At 33.0% G+C, this 21,914-nt stretch overlaps 2 protein-coding genes and 1 long non-coding RNA gene across 3 annotated transcripts; 1 reads left to right on the top strand and 2 right to left on the bottom strand.

The window, feature by feature from the left end:
- Positions 1-8,229: 8,229 nt before the first annotated feature.
- LOC140866808 (uncharacterized) lies at positions 8,230-9,619 on the bottom strand. The gene is made up of 2 exons (XR_012144977.1): positions 9,474-9,619; positions 8,230-9,084 (listed from the first exon to the last, which is right to left on the bottom strand). It is a non-coding gene; the product is annotated as an uncharacterized lncRNA (long non-coding RNA).
- A 2,493-nt stretch (positions 9,620-12,112) lies between these two features.
- LOC140864040 (small ribosomal subunit protein eS1) lies at positions 12,113-14,584 on the top strand. Its single transcript, XM_073267930.1, has 7 exons — positions 12,113-12,219; positions 12,332-12,379; positions 12,456-12,561; positions 13,227-13,364; positions 13,446-13,631; positions 13,779-13,979; positions 14,279-14,584. The coding sequence occupies exons 1-7, from the start codon at positions 12,209-12,211 to the stop codon at positions 14,369-14,371; spliced, it is 783 nt and encodes a 260-aa protein (XP_073124031.1). The 5' UTR covers positions 12,113-12,208; the 3' UTR covers positions 14,372-14,584.
- Positions 14,585-16,861: 2,277 nt separating this feature from the next.
- On the bottom strand, positions 16,862-21,211 carry LOC140864975 (protein tesmin/TSO1-like CXC 2). The gene is made up of 10 exons (XM_073269437.1): positions 20,662-21,211; positions 20,120-20,280; positions 19,413-20,028; positions 18,657-19,135; positions 18,481-18,555; positions 18,007-18,187; positions 17,827-17,922; positions 17,683-17,749; positions 17,460-17,595; positions 16,862-17,384 (listed from the first exon to the last, which is right to left on the bottom strand). The coding sequence occupies exons 1-10, from the start codon at positions 20,776-20,778 to the stop codon at positions 17,027-17,029; spliced, it is 2,286 nt and encodes a 761-aa protein (XP_073125538.1). The 5' UTR covers positions 20,779-21,211; the 3' UTR covers positions 16,862-17,026.
- Between the last annotated feature and the right edge of the window lie 703 nt (positions 21,212-21,914).

Below are 21,914 nucleotides of genomic sequence, written 5' to 3'. Positions count from 1 at the left end.
GGCTTTCTGTTTCATAGACCGAATGGACTGCGTTACTTACTTGTCTTCTCTTGTTTTTGTTTTTGTCTCGGTTTTTTTTTTTTTTTTTCCAAATGTCTATTAGCTCATAAAATTTGTCATGTTCTTGTAGATGTTTGGCTACTCCTCTATGAACCTGACACTTTGTTTTATTGTCTTGGGCCTTGGTTATTAGAGCTTAACTTATGTTTATTCGTGTTATTAGTTGACTGTAGTTAAGTCAAGCACTTAGTTTAGACCTTTCAACTTTTTATATAAACTTTCTCAGTTAATTTTTTGGATTAAGATGTACATATATATTCATTCATATATATATACAGAGGAATGTTCAGCTGCACAATCATGTTTTTTCACTTCGTCAAGTGGTTTTTTTTTTTCATCACTAAAACCCACTATCGGGTTTTAATGGTCGCGGACCAAGTGAAAAACATGGTTGGACAGCTGAAAATTCCTCTATATATCCATATATATATGAATTCCCCCTTCAAACCGTAGATCATCTTTGTACGTTGGGGAGCCCTGTAAAACAAATTTGAGCTAAAGAAATTTAACCTATGGTCGGGGATTACTATTTTACAAGTTACCAAGGGATATGCCTTGGAATGAAATTGGTTTTGAAAACTACTACTTTGGCATTTTTGTTTTGTTTTTTTCCAAAAAAAAAATATTTTGTTTCGAAAATCACTAATTTCTTCTATATGAAATATTGTATTAAACTTAGTCGGAGCATTTAGAATTAGGTTAGGGAAAAATACCGAATTTGCGGATTTTTCGGTATATCGAAAATTTCGGTACGGTAACGATACCGGATTTTTCGGTACGGTAACGTATGCAATTTGAAAATTTCGGTATATACTGGTATATCAATATACCGAAATATTATATAAAAATTTAAAAATATATAAATATTTTTAAACAATAATCTTTTAAATTTTAAAAATATAATGTTTCTTTTCGGCATAAAACGGTATATACCGATACGGTTTTGAAATCTCGGTATACCATAAAATTTCGGTATAATCGGTATGCTAGTTATAGATATCAAAATTTTCGGTACGGTATCGACATAAAATTTTCTTATATCATAATTTTCGATACGGTATACGGTATGCGTTTTTTGGTACGGTACGATATGTCACCCCAATTTAGAAGTAGTTCTCCACAATAAGTAAACCTTGTTATCTTGTTTAGAATTTTTCTGTTTCATCATAATTTGAGGATACGTAAACCTTGTTTAAAAAAAAAAGATTTTTACACTGAATAAGCAAACCTTGTTATTTGCTTAGAATTTCTTAAGATTAGTGTTAATTATTAATATCTCATTCGTGGTTGTTTCACCATTCTCACACACTTTAAATTTCAGTGTTTCTTTATTACTGTTATTTTGCTGGAATGCATTTATAAGTTTGCTGAGTGAACCGGAATGTCTTCGGTTTCGTAGCTCCACGTATTTTATTATCTCAAGTTTCCATTTAGATAGTGATCTGAATATAAACTGAAATTGTGAACACAAGTTTCTTAGTTTTACAGTTTTACTATTGTTGAAATCTTGCTGTTGTCCAGGTTTTACGAGCTACTCTATCGAATTAACTAGTTAAGGATATGCTCTCTTTGTCTTGTGCATCAAGTTCTATTTATCCCAAAACTTCTAAACTTGTAATTAGGTATATGTATGCTCAGACCATGAACGTACGAGTGATGAGTAACATTTACAGAAAGTTACATGTGACGAAATTCAAACAAGCAATGTGGTGAATAAGATTTCTTTTAAACTATTAAATTATAATCGAACACCTATTGATTGATGACTAATCTATTGGTATTGAAGTGGACATAATGTTTACTTTATATAAGGTTTAGTTTGTAAATCTAATCCGATGAAAAACAATTTTTATTGTACTTGTATCGACTGCGGACAATATTTATACAATTATCTATTTCAAAAAGAAGTCGAAGAACTAATAAGCCTAAAACTCATTACTAAAAATAGAAAAATGCATAATCTAGTGAGGAAAATATGATTAGTCATTAATGCATAATATATTAGAAGATAACGATAAATTCAAATTTTGGCTATCTAAAAAGAAGAAAAAGAGTTACGAGATGATAATAAATTCAAATTTTGGATTTAAAAAGGATTGATTTTCGGATTATATTATGAGATAATATTAAATTTAGTTTTTGCGATGATTAATAATATATTAATCAACAGCAGATTTAAAAAAATGTTACCAAATAACGTCAAAAAATATATAACGTATTTAAAAAACAACAGAATCTCTTTTATCATGACTAGATAATGTTAAAGTTAAATATTTTAAGCAGTATAATACCTTTTTAGATGATATATTTAACAGATTTAAAAAAAATGTTACTTTAAGACCCAAAAAAATATAACAACATATTTAAAAAAATAACATAATCCAATCCCTTTTTAGATGATATATTCGACGGAATATTTAAAAAATTGTTACGTAATAAGACCAAAAAATACATAACAACATAGCTTAAAAACAGTTGAATCTTTTTATGAGATAGTGTTAAATTTTTAAATTTTTTTAATCAATATAATCCCTCGTTAGATGATATTACGAGATAATATTAATCTAAACATTTGTTTTTAACAATGAACACAAGCAGTAACACCAAAAAAATACAAACATGTTCTCTTTTCCATGAACTAGTTGAGATTTCGAAGATTGACACCCATGTTTAGTGCAATCCGTGAGGTTTCACCATCCATGAAATTTTGTGATTTGAAGCTTCGTTTTGTTCATTGGTTTGAACCTAAGTCCAAAAATAACGAAATTTTAGCATAGAGTGTGCGTTTCATGATCGAGATGTAAAGTTAATGAGTTGTTGCTTTCTTACTAAAACATTAGAAATATTCATCTAAACTTTCTATATAAGTCTTATTCTAGGCATTCCTGGGACCATCACGAATAAGGTTGTAGACAAGTTTAGACTAATCTCAAATTAATTGGGACATTTATTTGTTGTTAAAGATGTATCATCTAATGTTTAATCATATTATATACGACATACACTCCGTGCGATACGGATGAAATATTAGTAATTTTTAAAATTGAAATAGTACTGAAATATGATGATGAAAACATAAATATGCTGTAAGAGTTCAAGTCTAAAAATGTATTTTTTAGAATTATCAAAGAAACAAATTAATTACTCTGAAATGTAGCGGCTGTGAGTTCTCACGTCACAAAAAAAAAAGTAAAGTAAATAAAGTTAGAGGTCAGGAGTTCGATTCTCCCTACCAACACCTTATTGGACTAGTTTGTCACACATGGCTTGCCTAGTGTGGTTTACCTGGCTAACGTAGTTTGCAGGCTATTGCGTTAGTTCGGGAGTTTACCCAGTGCGCACCGAAGGTAACGGTTGCGGGTTCCATGTCACAAAAAAAAAAAATGTTTGAATCGTTAAAACTAGAAGATTAACAAGACGGGATGGTAAGAAATATTTGGTGTCAAAATGACCAATTGCTAAGGTAGTGTTTGGTAGAGCGAAGCGTTCTCAGTTTTTTCTTCAAGAAAAAATGTTCTCGTTTTCTGAGCGTGAATTCGTCGTCCTCGTGTTTTTTGGGTCCTGGTTTTTTCTACATGCTATGCAACGTTATCCATGTTCTCATATCTGCTTTCTCTTTGACTGAGATTTTTTTTATTTACAAGCGTTACTGATTCCCGAGCATTGGACGGGATTTACGGAATTATGGAACGTTGTTATTTTTGGTTTCCAATGGGTCTGAAATTGTTAGTTGTTCTATATATCCTTCTTCTTTTTGACAGAGGTTTTAAGATTTTTTATAACGGCTGTAAACTTATTGGTTTTACTTAGAGTCTTGTTTCTGGTAAATCGTTGTTCTTCTTGGTTTTGGATATATCTGGAATGTCTCGCCTGTGGGTTTGCTGAGCTGATTCATATGCTTTTTGAGAGAGGCTGTAAGCCTGTTTTGATAGAGGTTGTGTATTTTGTGTTGCACTTATATTTGTGCCGTATAAAATTGTAGGTGTTTTTGGCTTCGCATAGATCTGGAAATTTTTGTCTGTGAATTTGCTGATTTCTTTGTTGTTTGTCCCAGCGATAGTAAGATTTTTTAATAGAGGTTGCGTGTGTCTAAGTTTCACTTAGACTCATGTTGCTTCGGTTCATTATACTTGTTACAGTGTGAAAGTTGGATTAGAATGTCTCTCCTTCGATTAACCAATATTTTGCTTGATTTTTCCCTCTGTCGTGTTGTCTCTACATATTAGGTTTCAGTTGTTCATAGTTTATTGGCCTCTTGATCGCTGAAAGGGATTGGAAAGCTTGAGTGGGTACATTCACTTCCTCTGTTTCATTTTTTCTTTATATATGCTGCCTAAATTCTTCTATGTGCTTTGCTGCACTCACTTGTGATGTGGTGGTTGTTGACTCTCTTTCATTTTTTAGCGTCATTGACTGTCGAACATTGTACTGTTTTTTGGGGTTGCCGCAATGCTGTTGGTCTTTCTTTCGTTTAGATTTGATTGTCTACGTCTGTGAGTTTTTGAGTTTTTCCTTTTTTCACAGAGGCTATATAAAATGTTTCAGAAATTAAAGCCAAAAAAGGAACAAAACCTGCATTTTTGTTACAAGGATAAAAATTTAGTATGTATTTTGTCTTAGTAGCCAATACCATATTAATAATAATATCTTGTGAAAGAGATATGATTACTAACCAAAAAATATTTTCTTTTGTGAAAATAAAATTTTCATGAACATTTATATAAATTGAATAGAGTTGATAATTTTTTTCTTATAATTAATTGAGAAAATTTTGTATATTTCGTTTTTTTCATGTATTTTTTTAAAAATAAATAAATTTTCCAATAATTTTTTATACGCATGTATACTAAAATTGAGCATAAAATATAAACCATAATAAATTTAAATTTTAAAATGCATTTTTTGGCATTTCATAAACAAGCAAATAAACCATGGTTTTTTCCTTCAACACTTTTTTTTCTTTGCTATTTTTATCTCCATAAGCTTCTTTCACTTTCGTCATTCTTATTAGGTGCAAATCCAACCTGAACTAATAATCACATAGCTACGAATATGAAATAAAAGGAAAAAAAACACAATTGTAATTGAAAGAAATATGACTTCAAAAAGAAAATGATAATAATCGGGTCATTTTATTTGGTTGATTTTATTTTAACGATAACTTTTTGCAAATTACAATATATAGAAGTCATTTTATCAACTTTAAACCTCATGACGTACTTTGATATAAGATAATAGGCTAGAAGTAGAAAAAACTTATAACGAGGCGGTGGACGTACCTCAAGTAAGAAAGAGCAAATATACATAATAATTAAGGTACAAGCAATTGTCATATATGTATTTTACAAGTACAGTCTAAAGATCTCTATATATTTACTAGTATTTTACAACCAAGCATTTCTTATACTGCAAAAAAACTATTTTGTTGTTTATTTACTGTACATGTTGATTTTGATGCATATTGTTGGTAACTAACTCTGTCTCACTATTACTTGCATAATATAGCAGGAACGAAAGCTTTGCTTCCATATTAAGCACTCTTTGTAAGATAACGGCTTATACTGGGATGAAGTAAAATGTTTGTATCAGTTCTTCGACTTCTTTTTGAAATAAATAGTTGTATTGACATTGTCCGCAGTCAGTACAAGTACAGTAAACATTTTTTTCCATTGTATTTGATGTATAAACCGAACTTATAGTGAGTGTGTTAATCTGAAAGTAACTAATTGTACAAGTACATATAAGATAAATTATAATAGGCTAAAAGAATTCTCATATACAAGTTCGGTTTATATATCAAATACAATGGAAAACAATGTTTATTGTACTTGTATTAATTATGAACAATGTCAATACAACTATTTATTTCAAAAAAAAGTCGAATAATTGATACGAAGAATTTTCTCCAGTATAGGTCGTCATCTTACGAAGAGTATTTAATATGAAAGCAAAGTTTTCGCTTTTGTTAGATTGTGCAAGTAGTATTGAGACAGAGCTAGCTGCCAACAATATGCATCAAAATCAATATGCACAGTAAATAAATAACAAAATAGTTCTTTTGTAGTATAAGAAATACTTTGTTGTAAAATATGTGTATAAACCGATGGAGATTTTTAGACTGTAGTTTGTAAAATACATATATGACAATTGCTTGTACCTTAATCATTATGTATATTTGCTCTTTTTTCCTTACCTAACGTACACCGCCTCGTTATAAGTTTTTTTTACCTTCTAACACATTATCTTATATCCAAGTACGTCACAATGTTCAAAGTTGGCAAAATGTCATATATATTGTAATTTGCAAAAGGTTATCGAAAAAAAAATCAATCAGATAGAATGATCTGATTACTATCATCTTCTTTCTGAAGCCATATTTCTTTTAATTACAATTGTTTTTTTCTTTTATTTCATGTTCGTAGCTACATGGTAGCGTCGACCGTTCGCAATAGAAGATTTGGAATCAGGTTCCTTGATAGATGCAATAAATGATGTATAGTGGGCGTTCGCAATAGAAGATTTGGAATCAGGTTCCTTGGTAGATGCGATAAATGATGTATAGTGGGCATTGGAAAATGCAGAGACTTGCGAGGACTGTTTTGTGGAGCCAATCAAACTCAAGTCGCCCATCGCACTTATCGACTCTTATTTTGGTATTCTTTGTGATATTGTTGAAGACATTATGCTAATCTTATCACATTAGCAAACTACATGATGATTGATAATTTATCACTTATTTTTTCCAGATTCAAATAATATAAATTTATTATAACCATAACTCTATATACATGGACATATAAGTGACCATGATTAAAAACATAGTTATTCAAAAGAAGTCCTACAGGATATAACGATCGGTTATAGCTTATGTTGATTGTCATTACATGTTGTACAATTAAAAGTTATTGTTTCTCTATAATTTTAAAAAAACTATTGGATCATAAGAGGTCAATAACTTTTTTGAAATAAGCATTTTATGACCAATATATTCCACAATAATAGAACCGGAGTCTCAACTTTCAATATTAACTAATGATTCGTTATTCCAAAACTTCTTATTAGATTTAAGAATTCAGAGATATCTACGTCATGTCGTAGATCAACATTTTTATTCAAGTTGCACATCGTATCATAATTTAAATACAACATTTCCTCAAAAAAATTAACTGAAATTAAAAAATAAAGATAACATCCTATCAAATTTAAAAAATTAAACACAAAATGAGTACATTATAATATATAACATTTATGAAAAACTTCACATATACGTGGACACAAAAAACTAAAATAAAAAATAGTGATAATTCAAGATAATGATGATATATTCCACAATAATAGAACCGGAGTTCCAACCTCAAGATTAACTCATGATTCGTTACTCCAAAACAACTTATTAGATTTAAGAATTCAGAGATATCCACGTCATGTCGTGGATCAACATTTTTATACAAGTTGCACATCGTATCAGAATTTAAATACAATTCCCTAAAAAAAACTAAAATTAAAAAATAAAAATAACATCATATCAAATTTCAAAAATTGAACACAAAATTGGTACATTATAATATATAGCATTTATAAAAAATTTCACATGAACAAAAAAAACTAAAATAAAAAATAGTGATAAAATCTTGTCAAATTTCAAATTTTCAACCGAAGATTGGTATATTATCATATATAACATTTATGAAAAATATTCACATATACATGGATACAAAAGATTAACTGAAATTAAAAAATATTGATTACCAATCGAATTTCAAATTTTGAACCGAAAATGGGTATAATATCATATCACAAAAACTATCTCACTCTCACGAGTAAATTTTGTGAGGCGGATCCCTTAATTAAGTCACTCTTGATAATGAGTTACTTTTTAGGCTAAAAGTATAATTCTTTTTTTAGGCTAAAAATATAACTCTTTATTGTAAATATGAGTGTGTTTGAACCGTCTCTCGTATATACGGATAAAGATCAAACTATTTATGTAGTATTTGGGAGAACTTTTTATGATGCACTTCTCACTTTATCTTTTACAAAACTTTTAGGGTTTGTAAAAAAAAACTGAAAAATACTTCCTCAAACACTACCTTAATAGCTTACAAGCTTGAAAATACTTGAAATAAATTATTGCCCCTGTATGGAAAAAACATGGACAACGAGCCTACAAGAGAGAAACATATCGAGCATTCATTTTAGAACAATAATCCAGAAAGGTAAACAAGCTAGAAACTACGGCAATCCAACACTTGTGTACGTTCGAAATCGGCTACATAACTACAAAGGTTGCCCTACCGCTCCCTGCCAGGGTAATTTCCATCCAGCCGTCGTACCTGGTTAACTTAAAGCATCTCTCCTTTGGATGCCTACCTCCACAATGTGTGCAGCTCTAACCAACTAGGAGACAACTTTCATTCGGTCAATCCGAATATTGAGCTTGGTTCAATCTCTCCAACGACCCCTCTACTAAATATGCGGTGTTCAACACGTCCTCAAATGATTTCGCTCCATTGAGTCCAATTCCAACTCTTAGACTGATGTCCGGCCTGAGGCCTTCCAAAAAGTGTTGAATCTTCTCCTCATTGTCGGATGCAATGTATGGCACATACATCAGCAAGGATGAAAATTTTCTTGAATACTCTTCGACAGTCATATTCTCCTGATTCAGATTCCAGAATTCCCGTGCTTTATCTCGCTTCAGCCTTGGGAAATAATTTTTTTGAAATGCTGCTTTAAACCTGTCCCACGACAACGTACCATATTGACGCTCTAGATCAGCCTTTCTCCCCGACCACCAATAAACAGCCCACTCACTCAGTTGGAAAACAGCTAGTTTTAGTTTAGAGTCGTCATCGGAACATTCTAGAGCTTCGAACTCTTGATCCATACTTAACAACCATGATTCAGCTTCTTCTGGAGATCCTGTCCCAGAAAATTTCGGCGGGTCTAATTTCATAAAATCAATCGCTAAATCCTCCATGGTATATTTAGTTCCTGCCCTGGTTTTTGTTACTGGCCGACATACTGAGAAATGGAACACATTCATATAGAGTACATAAAGCAAACACCAAAAACTTTGGCAAAATTTCGTTCCACGGGTGACTGATTTGCAATTCAAATAGATTCAATTTACAAGAACCTCAAGTAACAGTTTATTTTATTTTTCATTCAATAGTCGATCACCGGTTCCGCCCCAGAGCAAAGATATAAGGAAAACATTCAGAAAATAACAGACACCACCGAGTAGCAACTTTGCCCAATATAATTACATACATCGCCCCTCAGCATAATTCATAAATTAGCTTCAACATTCTTGAGCAACAGTGTTGACAAATTTTCAGTTGAATACCTAAATAAATAAAAAATATTTACAAGGTAAATCAACTTGCATTAAAAAAAATGCTTGCACATACCCACTGAATGGTGAAAATTGGAGGCGTCCTGCTTCGCAACCTATCGCTCTATCTAAGTAATTTCTTCGGTTCTTCGAAGTGTGTTTTGTGCTTTAATTTGGGATTTTGGTTTTTATATTAGGGTTCCTGAGATGTTTTTGCTTTTCGCTGTTTCACTTGTCTACTCCGCTTATTATTATTATTATTATTATTATTATTATTATTATTAAATTGGCTAAGGAGTAAAAGGAGTGGGGTTGATGGGTTTAGGAATCATATTCATTAAAAAATATCATGTCACAAACATTAATTATTTTGGTGTAAATAGAGATCGGATTAAAAACATTGACTAAATATTTATTATTATTATTATTATTATTATTATTATTATTAAATTATATTATTAAGTCTAAGTACCCTATACCAACTGTTTATGGTGTCATGGTGAATTTTCATATATTTATTCCAACATCATTCTCCAAACTTTCCCTCCACTACTTAGGTCCTGCAACAACTCCATATATTTTTTTACACTATATTTTTTTCAATTTATTTGTATTTCTCTTTTGTGTAGTTATAAGTTTCAACCTCTTGATTTATTCACTTTTTAAATAACAATACATCTCTTATTCACTTAATTATATTTTATCACATACATATATAATTATAAATATAGATACTTTTAAATGTCTAATTTTCTTCATTTTCATGTTTTACACACGTACAGTGTGTGCCACAACGACTAGTTTATACTAAGTCCTATACACAAAAATTAAGAATGTGTACAACACAATTAAAAAGTGAAGTGATTTTAAAACATACACGACATTATACGCATGCATATTCGGTACCGACGGGCTTGAGCTAGACACGATGAATGCATAAATTACTGAAGGGTGCATTGGATTTTATCAAATATTATATTGAAGAGAATGTATAATTTTGATTTGAGCTCTTTAAATTGGAGAGGATATTGAATTTTATCAAATATTAAATAGTAGAGAGTGTGTAATTTTGATTTTGAGCTTTCATCTTTATCAAATGAATGGTATTTTTATACGGCAAATATGTAATTTGATGTTGGTATTATATTGACAAAACAAATCAATTGTCTTAAGCTTTCATGTATAGCATTGTTGGAATGTTACATAGTTTTGATATTGCGAAACTAATCAGTCGAATTCGTTAAAATGCACTCTTCAACTGACATCAAGTAAAGTAGAGCATAGACATAAACCGACGAGCTAAACTGAAGACAACAACTGAGTTGATTTTTGACCATAGCAAAAGAGATGAACTGCATTCAGTTGAGATAGAATAAATCTCACTCAAGTTATTGCGACAATTAAACAAAGCCTAATTGAAACCATCAAGCTATCAAAAAGCATCGAGCACGATAAATGACTTCATATGACAAACTTCATTTTTGGTTAGGGAGCTAAAATGAATGAGTTTTTCTAAGCTCAACTAATGTCCAACTCAACAAGAGACTGAGCAACCAAGATTGAATCAACGCAACTCATTTGGATAAAATTTTCTGTACAGACAATACGCCGTATTTACAGAACATATCAGTGTACCATGATATCAAGGAATGAATGCGGATGAGACAAGTTAACAGTATTAATTTGAATTCAAAAGAGACATTGTCCACATTTTATACACACATTTGGGGGCACTTGAAGATCATCCGACTCATTACGAATTCTCGCATCCACATTCAAGTTATCATAGGTAAACTGAACCCACTCAATCGAGAAAACCAGCAGAAAGCATCTCGAAATTTATCATCGAAGGGTCGAAGAATACAAGCAAGAGCATTCAAGCATAGTAAATCAATGAGGATTAATCAGTGTTAAGTGTTGAGTAATAACAAACGTTGTATTAGTAATATATTAGTTGAGGCACTGCAAACCTCACAGTAACAAAAATCAGTCGTGAACCGAGTTCTTGAGTTTTTTTAAGAGTTTTGGGATTGGAATTTGTGTGTAAGTTCTAGTCTTGGAGTGAGCTGTTGCAAGTCAATTGTAATAGTCAAATTATTCTAGAGTGGGTCTTTTCCTTCCGAAGTGGAAGAAGGGGCGACGTAAGAGTATTAGAAATATCCATAAACAACTCATGTGACATTTTTCTTTCAGTTTATCACTCACACGCACTAACTTCCTTAATCAGTCCATTGAGTACAAGTTCAACATGTTAGTTTACATTATTCCGCACAATATATTTATTTACAAATTAACATCGACATACAAGAAGAAAATGATTCAGTTGACCAACCTCAACTGAACTAAATTAAACATATTTGATAGTAGATGTGCCCTCAATCAAGAGGAAGAGCCCCCAACCGATCCTGACAAGCATACATAAGACAACAAAATATCTAACGAAACCATGTCCTAATTTATCGAGTAGACAATTGAATTGAAATTTAAAATTTTGAAAACATGGAGTTCATTATGTGAAATATTAAAATAGTAAAATATTTTTTGTCCTTCATCGTATTAACGGATGAGTAGGTAGGTAATTGGGGTTCTATTCTAATTAAGACATGAACTCACAGTAGTTGATAGTCCAGCTCAAAATAAAAGCCTAATGAAATTTGTACATCCAAATAATCAGCCCAATAACGAAAGCCCATTATGTATCCACAGATATATAAAATGCAAACAAAACCTAGGGTTTTACTGCTGAGCACTTAATACGCAGGAGTTTCCTTACCTCGGAGCCGTCTCTCCATCCACCAGAGCTCAGCAGCCATGGCCGTCGGGTAAACCTTGTCGCTTATATCGTAATTATTGCGGTTGCAATTCATATTGTGCGACCAAGATCATACAATTCTTTGTATTGAATTGGATTTTCATCATTATTTCCACTTGCAGTAAGAACAAGAGGATTTCGAAGGGGAAGAAGGGAGGCAAGAAGAAAGCGTGAGTGTTTTTGTTATCATTTGCGTTTTAGTGTAAGCCAACGCATTGATTTGCTAATTCTTTTGATTGATTACAGGGCTGACCCGTTTGCTAAGAAGGATTGGTACGATGTTAAGGCACCGTCCATCTTCAATACTAGGAATGTTGGCAAAACCCTTGTCACTCGTACTCAGGGTACTAAGGTATAATTTCAGGAGTTTTGCAGTTTTACTTATTTTGTCTGAAATTGATATTTTTTTTTATGTATACTGCTTCTATGTACTGTTGAGCTGAATATTATCTAGCGATCTCATGGTTTTTGCTGATGTACTTTCTACTTTCATTCACATTTTGATGTCTAATGACGTTGTCCAACTGTGGATTGTAATTTCAGAATTTGTATCTCGTTGGATTTTCTTAGTTTTTGTTTTCACTTTGTCGTATTTTAGAGCTAAGTAATTTTACTGGGAAATAGATCTGAAGAAATTGTGTTGATAAAGGAACATTTCTGCTTGTTTCGCGATTGACGAAAATTAGAAAGCATTGATAAACATCAATTGTTAATCTGTTATAAGTCACTTTCTAGGCTTGTTTCCTCTTTGGGCCTTAAAGATACTAAATTTAATCTTCCCCAATTTTCCTTTTATCTTACCGTTCCTACCTAGAATTTGGTACCTGAGTAAAGATCATTGTTGTTGGTTGAATATGAATTTATTTTAATACCTGGATGGAGATTGATGTTGGTTAAATATTGATTTTCTATTGCTTTGACACTTCACTGCTGTAGTTTGTTGTACCTAATGGTGCATTGGATGCTCAAAAGTGACCCAAGTCTCTGAACATGACCAACATTATTTATTTTTCTTAGATTGCATCTGAAGGACTCAAGCACCGTGTGTTTGAGACCTCCTTGGCTGATCTCCAAGGTGATGAAGATCATTCATTCAGAAAGATCCGCTTGAGAGCCGAGGATGTTCAAGGAAAGAATGTTCTCACAAATTTTTGGGTATGAAGAAAGGGGAAAGACAGATTTTATCAGTATGCACTTGGTGCGTCTCTAATTTTAATGTTTTATTTGAAATTTCAGGGTATGGATTTTACTACCGATAAATTAAGGTCACTTGTAAAGAAATGGCAATCACTGATTGAGGCTCATGTTGATGTCAAGACTACTGACAGTTATACTTTGAGGATGTTTTGCATTGGCTTCACCAAGAAGCGGGTTAATCAACAGAAGAGGACATGTTATGCCCAGTCCAGCCAGATTCGTCAAGTAAGTACTTTCTTTTGATATTTTTCAACAAAACCGTATAATATACAATGCTATGGAGTAAATACCTGAGAAGAAATCCAAATAATGCTAATCTTCTATTTTGGATTTTACTTCTTCTCTTACCCTGTCATGCCTTTTTCTGGATAGATTCGAAGGAAGATGCGAGAGATCATGGTTAACCAGGCACAATCTTGTGATCTGAAGGATTTGGTTCAGAAGTTCATTCCCGAATCAATTGGCAAAGAGATCGAGAAAGCAACTTCAAGCATTTATCCCCTACAGAATGTGTACATTCGGAAGGTTAAGATTTTGAAAGCCCCCAAATTTGACCTTGGCAAGCTGATGGAGGTAAACTTTACTATTCCTCTCCCCATAAGACATAGTACAGTAAATTATGGGTTCTTTTTGTACCTCGTTTTTTTTTTTCTAACCAACGTGGTAAGTGTAACTGGATTAGAAAAAACGAAGAGAGAATCTTGCACTGCTCAAACGGTTCCTGGTCATCTTCTGTGCAAAATTTGGAAGCATAACTCATTTAACAAATTTTACTATTGGTTCTTAGTACCTCACCATTATTATGTTTTTCTAGTGTCTTAAAATACCTATCTTTTTGTGATTTTGTGTTATTTGCTTCGATTGTGGTATAGGTTCACGGGGATTACAGCGAAGATGTCGGTGTGAAGTTGGAAAGGCCTGCTGAGGAGCCAACGGCCGAGGTAACCGAAGTTGTCGGTGCTTAGGTTTGTAATTCCGTTCCACCTTGGTTTGTTTTTGTACCTTCTTGCAGCTGGGTTATAGTTATCCTGAGAGTGGGGATCACAAATGTACTGCTTGTTTAATTTTTAAAGTGAATTTGGAAATGGTTTTGTTCCTTTTGAGATGGTGTTGGTTAAAAGCTTCGGCCTAATGCTGACTTTTTGACATTTTATGTTAATTTTGATCCTTAGATTTAATCTGGTTTCCTTTCCGATTTATTTGTGTTGAATTTTCTGGATTTCTTTTAATCTATTGCCATCTCAGATTCTCGGTTCAAAAATCCGTTGCATTTCTGGATGTATTGAGTAGCAACATATATCATACAACTTGGATTTATATCTAATTTTTGAGCATGCATTTACCGAGTCTATTATGGAAGAAGATAAACACTCACGTTTAACATGGATTTATATTATGTCAAAACAACGTATTCTCAAAGCAAAGGAGATGTCAACGAGGCTGGGGGAGGTCAAATCGAGATTTGGATAGATTATTGTGCTCTAATCAATTCTTATCTCATATTAACATTAACCAGGACACTGCTATTGCACTTGGTATCAACGACAGCATACTAGTTAACCATGAAACTCGAGTTATATTCATCTCGAAGGATATTATATAATTTATGTCCCTAGTACAATCATAAGTCGTTCTGGTATATGAAATTTAATAAATCGAAACATCCTGATATATTTTTAGAGCTCTTGATCTTAAATTGCAAGGGGAATGCGTGTAAATAAAAACAATTCTAAACTGAAAACAGCGGCTTCTCATTCGTTGCTTGTTTTAAAAAGTGTTTTTTTAGTTGTCTTTTAAAAATGATTTTTTAAAGTAAGAAGTTAAAACAGCTAGCATTTGGTTGTCTTTGGTCCATTAATGAAGTAAACAAGTGATTAAACAGTTTGGAACCAAGAAAATAAGAATCGGATCCTTCGAACAGTTCGAAACTTCGGAAGCAAAGTTCACAGTTCGGAAGCACCGAACTGAGTGGTAAAGTGATCGAAAGCACAGGGACATATTGGAGCTTCCAAACAACATTTTGGAGCTTCCGAACAAAGATCGAAACATCCGATCAAGAATTAAGCATGCAAATTTGATGTGTCAAGAGTATATAGACACGTGGAAGATCGAAACGTCCAAAATGATGATCATAACTTCCGATGATGATTGGAACTTCCGATCAGCGAAGTTCAAAGGTGGGAAACATTGACTTTTGAGTTTGATCATATCCTAATTAAATAATTGTCAATAGTTCATTTACCAATTTAACTTTTAATAAATAGTTCATGTATTAAAATAATTTTTACTCATTTATTTGTATGAATTATACTTAATGAACTTAGTTAATTATTTTGTAAAAAAATTTACCGTATTTTTATTTGGGAAAACTATATAAAACTATATTTTATTGTCCTGCAATTTTGTTACTTAAAAGGGTTTGACCCAGAAGGGGACCCCATCCGGCCATTCCACATGAGTCAGATGTTCATTGGTTCATGCAGGAGTTAAATCGAAGGATGTGCGCGAGCGACATGGACCTGATATGGTACTATACACATCAACATTGGTTTCATGTCAACTCAAGTTAGAAAATGACTAAAATTGGGGGAAATTATTTTTTACAATTTGATGACATAAATGACTGAAATCTCAAAAAGACAAACATATTGAAAAAAAACTATTCTCTTTTTATTTATATTTTCCAAATTAATTTTAAATGATTAGTAAATATAAAAGTTAAAAACAAATAAAATTTGAAAAGGTTGGTTATATTCAAACTTACTTTTAAGATTTTGAATTGTTTTAATGCATAACTTTGGTTAAAAATGATTTTCCCTTTTTTCTTTACAAAATAATATCCACGTTAATTAGGATAATTGTCCAATAAAGACAAAAATTAAAAGAACTTATATCATTCAGTATTTAATTTTTTTCTAAATTTAATTTTCAAATATCTAATGAAATCAAACGAGATTTAGAGCTCGTTTAGATTTAAAAAAAAACATTTTGTTTTAAAAAATATGTTTTTAAAACAAAATTGACTTTCAGACAAAATTAAAATAATTTTATGTTTAAATAAACATATGAAAAACACTTTTTAAAATTTAAATTATATTAGAAAAACACTTGAAAGAATATAAATATGGATTTTAAAAAAACACTTATTTTAAGTTAGTTAATTTCTTTCAAAAATACTACAAACTCTACCCAAATGCATATGAACATTAAAAGCACTTTTAACCCAAAAAATAAAATAAAATAAATAAACATTTTTTCTTCATAGCTTCTTAATCCAAATCCAAACGCACTCACAGTCCCAGGAGATGGCTAGGAATCAAAGTTTCACTCGCACTGTTCCGACAAAAACGAAATGTAAAGTTATGAATGCAATTGTGATCGAAATTCAGTAATTTAAAAAAAAAAACTAATTTTTTTTCGTTTGAAAGATATTGAACATTGTATGAATTCAAGTATAAACTGGCCTTCTGAATATATTCGGTGCAGCACAGTCTTAACAATAAACAATAAAAAAAATAGGGTTCTATTATGAAGACAGAAACACTATATTATACAAGCACTTCAAAAAGCAAAACCGAAGGCAAACTCAACCTACAAAACTCTGACCATATGGCAAACTTTTACTCTTGAATATCTCGGCCTGTGATCCTCGAAAACTCACAGTTTGGAGCGAATGAAGGATGAGAGGGAATAGATCGAAGTATCAGTTTTCTACTGGTCCTTGAACCAGAAGATGCCCCGGGATTATGAGGTGGTGAAACTCTTTTACTGTTAGGAGAAGTTGACTTGATGCCACTGATTGGAGACCCTTCTCGGAGAGACTTGGGGATTTCATCCTCTTCGACAGTTTCCAAATGTCTATCTAACTTTGGTTGAAGTTGAAAGAACCTTGGCTCGTAACAACTCGAGGAGGAACTGATGGAGGGAAAGGAACATCTTGGCGGCTTTTTATCCGAGAACAGATGTTTAACCGGTAGCCTAATAAAGCAACCACGGAATTTAGATACGTTATGTTGATGGTTACAATGCAATAATTTTTGTTGGTTACATTACCTTCCAGTCAGCAAAGGTGTTGCAAGAGGCGCAGAATCCATATTCTGCTCATTATGGTGTGCAGTTTCTTGGAAATCTTTTTCCAGGATACTCTTCTCTGTTGCACCTGTTTCATCTTCATATTCAGCTTCCATTCCTGTTATTACAACCAATCCCAAGATTCAGACTCGCTATGAAAATTTAAAACTGCCTAATTATCCAAAAACCTGAAATGTAAGCTCACCATCCTTTCTACCAAATGCATTTTTGCATCCTTCGCATCTGCAGTTTACAGAGCATCCAACACCACCCTTCAAAAGAACCAAATTTAATATCAGCTGCCAAGCTTAGAGAAAAAGCATATAACACACAAAAGCGGGAAAGAAACCTGGTAGCATTCACAATACTTCTTCAAGCAACCAGATTTCTTGCAGTTACATCCTCTTTTATGCCGAGCAGAAGCAGGAGTGTTGCTGGAGTCATCCTGTGAGGAATGATAAAACGAAAATTATAAATGCCTATGATCACCTAAAGACCAAATATGCACTCCCAAAGTTCAACCACTAACCCCAGTTTCAATAATTGGATCGGAGCCCCTAATCACTTTAGGTGCGAAAGCAAGAGGATTTCTTGATTCAATCTGTCTGCGGGTTGCAAGAACGGTCTCTACATGGACAGGTTTGTTGAAGCAATCTATACAGGCACATGGCTCTACACAGTACACACCCGCAGCAAAACATTCACAGTAGCTGCATTCATAACGTACTTGTATTATAAACATTACTTCATCAAAAAATGTACATCCAAATACATATTTGTCAGTGGAGTTCGACCACCTCAAGCATTGAAGTCAAGGATTAAGGGAAGAGTTGAACGGCGATAGAAAAAGGTATATAAATTGTAGGACTAAATGTGTGCCAATATTCCAATAGTACAGCTGATAGCAAACTTGAATATTTTAATCTGTAGGAAAGCCCGAAAAACACAGTTCAATTGCTGCACTGCCAAAGTTCACGGAAGCTATAAAAAATAAAGAGCTTACAGTTTTAAGCATTTTGATTTCTTGCAGTTGCACCGCTTACAGGCTTCACTTTCCCCACCTTGTTCCGATCTATGCCTGGCAACACATATTCAAATTTAAGTTGAGAAGGTCTAATAAATTAAAGAAAACTAGATCTCTAACTTAAATGGACCAATAAAAGACAATCAAAAGTGCACCTCTTCTTCTTTGGACTACTAGGATGGATTTCTTTAGGTGCAACATATCCACGTGGCTGGAAAGCATCTTCTTCAGGCATAACAAATTCTTTGATGTTTTCATTCTCTCTTTCAGCTGAAGTAACAGACAAAGTATTGTTTAACAATTCTGAACCAGTAGGAGGATAAAAAGTGAAAGACGAGCTTGGTCCAATCAAAAGTCTTCCAGAAGCTGAAGCTTCATGGTTGACAATATTGTAGTCCTTAGGAGTTGCTCCCAGAGCATTTAAATGCAAGCCCATGCTAGGTACAATACATCGTGGAGACTCATTTATTGTCTTTGTTGGAACTAGTTGGGGGTCGTTGGAAGAAGTATGGCAATCATATTGCCTAAAAACAGAAGAATTGGGATCTGAATTCTTGCCCAAATTGTTTCCGAGGGCTCCTGTCATCTCAAAAACCAGACGTCTTCTCATACCATGGTACGAACCAGAAAGATGCTACAAAAACGAATAACATAAATTAGATGGCAGCAAGAAAATGAAATAGATATTTCTGTGCATAAATGACATTTATGCAGGTTCTTCGTTGTCACGTATACAATGCCAAAAAAGGAAAAGTATGCTAATTTCGTGTTTGGATTCTAGGAATTCAGTTGTTCAAATTGGAGCTTGTGAGAACTCGATTTTGAGATGGATGGAAGGATGAGTTCTTGTTATAAGAATTTGTTTCTTTGATCCAAACACCTACTCGATATAACTGGAATGCAATATTTACCTCATAATCCATCTTTTCACTGGGATTTTCCCTTACAGAACCGGCAGTCACACCATGTGTCTCGGCATTTTCTATCATCTCACATCCTTCCCCAGGTTGAGTAGACAGGCATTCTAGCCCACTTCCTTCTCCAACTTGTTGGCCAGAACAAGCTGCACCAATTAAGTGCATGTTCTGCACGTCATTCCTAGTACATGCAATGTAAGACCCTGTATCTAACATATCAGAAGCAATCACAATCAAACTGTCCCAATCACACGAGGTCGCTTCTTTGTTTTGATCAGTTTCGTCTACTGGCCCTACTCCGTCCAGATTCACTTCACTACCATAGACAAGAACTGAAGAAGCAGAGGCATACTTTGCTTTATGGCCACAGCTAGGTTTTAAGGGGGAGTTAGGACTACTACGATCAAAATTAAAGTTTTCAGCATTGTCATCGACAATTTTCGATGATTCATCGAACATCCGACCTGTTGCTTCACCGTGAGAATTCCGAGGATCCAAATCGTCTTGTTGGTCATCCAATTTCTTAGTGGCATCGATATCCTTACTCTTATCAACATTGTTTTCATCGTAGGAAGAAAACTCGGGTTGTGAGGGATCTTGAAACTGCTGCCTGAGTGGGGAAAATAAGTTAAAATATGCTCATATAACAAACTGTTGTAAATCAGAGGACATTATTAATTGTCAAAAAGCCTGATAATTACCTTCGAAGAACTCTAGATCCTCCAGAAGAATCAACATGGGGTGAACTGAAAAGAGAAGGGGGAGACACGAAGCCGAGAGGATGGATCGCCTGGGTGATGTGTGTTGATTTAACTGGCTTAATAGGAGAAAGGCTGTTCAGGAAAGTAAACACAGGGGAATCCTGCAAACAAAGAGAAAAAATAACTACTTCATATAACAATGCCACGGATCAATCACAGCGTAAATGAACATCAAACTACAACAGATAATCCCCGCAATTTGAAGTCTACAAACATCAACAACCAAAAGCACACGCAGCACGACAAGAACACAAGAGACTCCTCCTACTACAAGTGTAAGAACATTCGACAATTCCAATGTCAATCAATTCAACAAAATCACTCAAGTAACCCAATTGTCAAAACCATTCCAGCAGTCAAAAAACACGAAAGCATCAATCGAAAACCACAAAAATACAGACCCCGAAAAGAATCGACCACAGTAAAACCCACCAAGAACAACAAAATTTCAAACTTTTCTTCCAAGAAAAACCAAACCAAACCTCAAATTTGCAAACAGTTGTCGCGATCTGGTTGTTATTGCTCCTTTCCGGTGTATCCATCGCCGCATTTTCACCTTCACAGTTACATTTTACAAAACTCTCACACCCCTCTTCCATTCTCTGTTTGTAAGTATATCTGTATCTATCTATTCTATCCTGTTATCTCCCCATTACACATCCAACCCAAACCCACCTACACGCACAAACAAACAAACGAACGAAACAATTATTTCCCCTACGGAAAGTTAAAGAAACAAAAGGGCTCAAGGGAAACTGTGAAAGCGTATGAAATTGGAGAAGAAGCGGGAAACAGAGTGTAGTTAGAGTGAAAGGCAAACAAAAAAAATAATGGATTTCTTAGGTTCTGGACAAAGAAAAAACAACCTACACACACAGCTGTTGTTGTTGATGTGTAATTAATGCAAAGTAAAACCTCCCACTTGAAAAAATTGCCATAATTTAATGAAAACATACACATTTTCATGTAATATTTGTCCCTCCGTTTCAAAGATATATTCTTTTAACAACCCATTTATTTCTTGGATTTGATTTTATGAATCACCACACGGCAATTCTGCTATTTAATGTGGGATTTGAATCTGTCAAAGAGAATTCAATCCAGATTCCTTGTATTTCTATGAATCAGATTTGGTTTTACGTTTCGGTTGTGCGATTTTGTAGGTTTTTTTGTTGATATTTTGACTACTGGTAAATTTTGGTTTAATAATGCCTTTATTGGTAGTAATCATAATAATAAGTAATAATTACTTTTAATTATGTCATTAAAACATTTTTTATTGGGTAATAATGAAACAATTCTTGGTGAAAATCTCATTGAAAGATATGATGATATTTTAATTTTTAGTTTTTAGTTGTGGGTGAGTCATCGAATAACCATCATTTTATAATTCACTCACAATACATTGTACTAATTATGAAGAAAACTTGGGAAACTTGCGTGATGTTAGGACTTAGGACTACATTAAAACCTGCAAATATAATAAAGAATATACATATATTATACTATAAACATTCCACCAGAAATTTTATTAGTTATTTATACCACAATTTCATAAATAAAATAAAATAAAATATATAGGCTAATATTTTTATGCGGTCACTTAATTAACATCCAGTTCTACAAAGATTCATGGGAAAATTTTGTAATGGAACCATTTAATTAATCGATACGGTTGAATTTGGTGCGATTATATATTTGTTTGTTTGTTTTTTTGAACAGATTTTTTTGTTTG

The sequence above is a fragment of the Henckelia pumila genome, chromosome 4 (genome assembly GCF_033568475.1).
Source record: "Henckelia pumila isolate YLH828 chromosome 4, ASM3356847v2, whole genome shotgun sequence".
Classification (NCBI taxonomy): Eukaryota; Viridiplantae; Streptophyta; class Magnoliopsida; order Lamiales; family Gesneriaceae; genus Henckelia; species Henckelia pumila.
This window is presented reverse-complemented; position numbering and strand designations above follow the sequence as displayed.

Excerpts from the sequence above, each read along its gene's own strand:
- LOC140864040 (XM_073267930.1), top strand. Across the intron at positions 12,380-12,455 it reads AAGGGAGGCAAGAAGAAAGC|GGCTGACCCGTTTGCTAAGA; the intron begins GTGAGTGTTTTT and ends GATTGATTACAG. Across the intron at positions 13,632-13,778 it reads AGTCCAGCCAGATTCGTCAA|ATTCGAAGGAAGATGCGAGA; the intron begins GTAAGTACTTTC and ends TTTTCTGGATAG.
- LOC140864975 (XM_073269437.1), bottom strand. The coding sequence starts at position 20,778 with ATGGAAGAGGGGTGTGAGAGTTTTGTAAAATGTAACTGTGAAGGTGAA. Across the intron at positions 17,750-17,826 it reads AGTATTGTGAATGCTACCAG|GGTGGTGTTGGATGCTCTGT; the intron begins GTTTCTTTCCCG and ends GTTCTTTTGAAG. Across the intron at positions 17,596-17,682 it reads TGCATTTGGTAGAAAGGATG|GAATGGAAGCTGAATATGAA; the intron begins GTGAGCTTACAT and ends TTGTAATAACAG.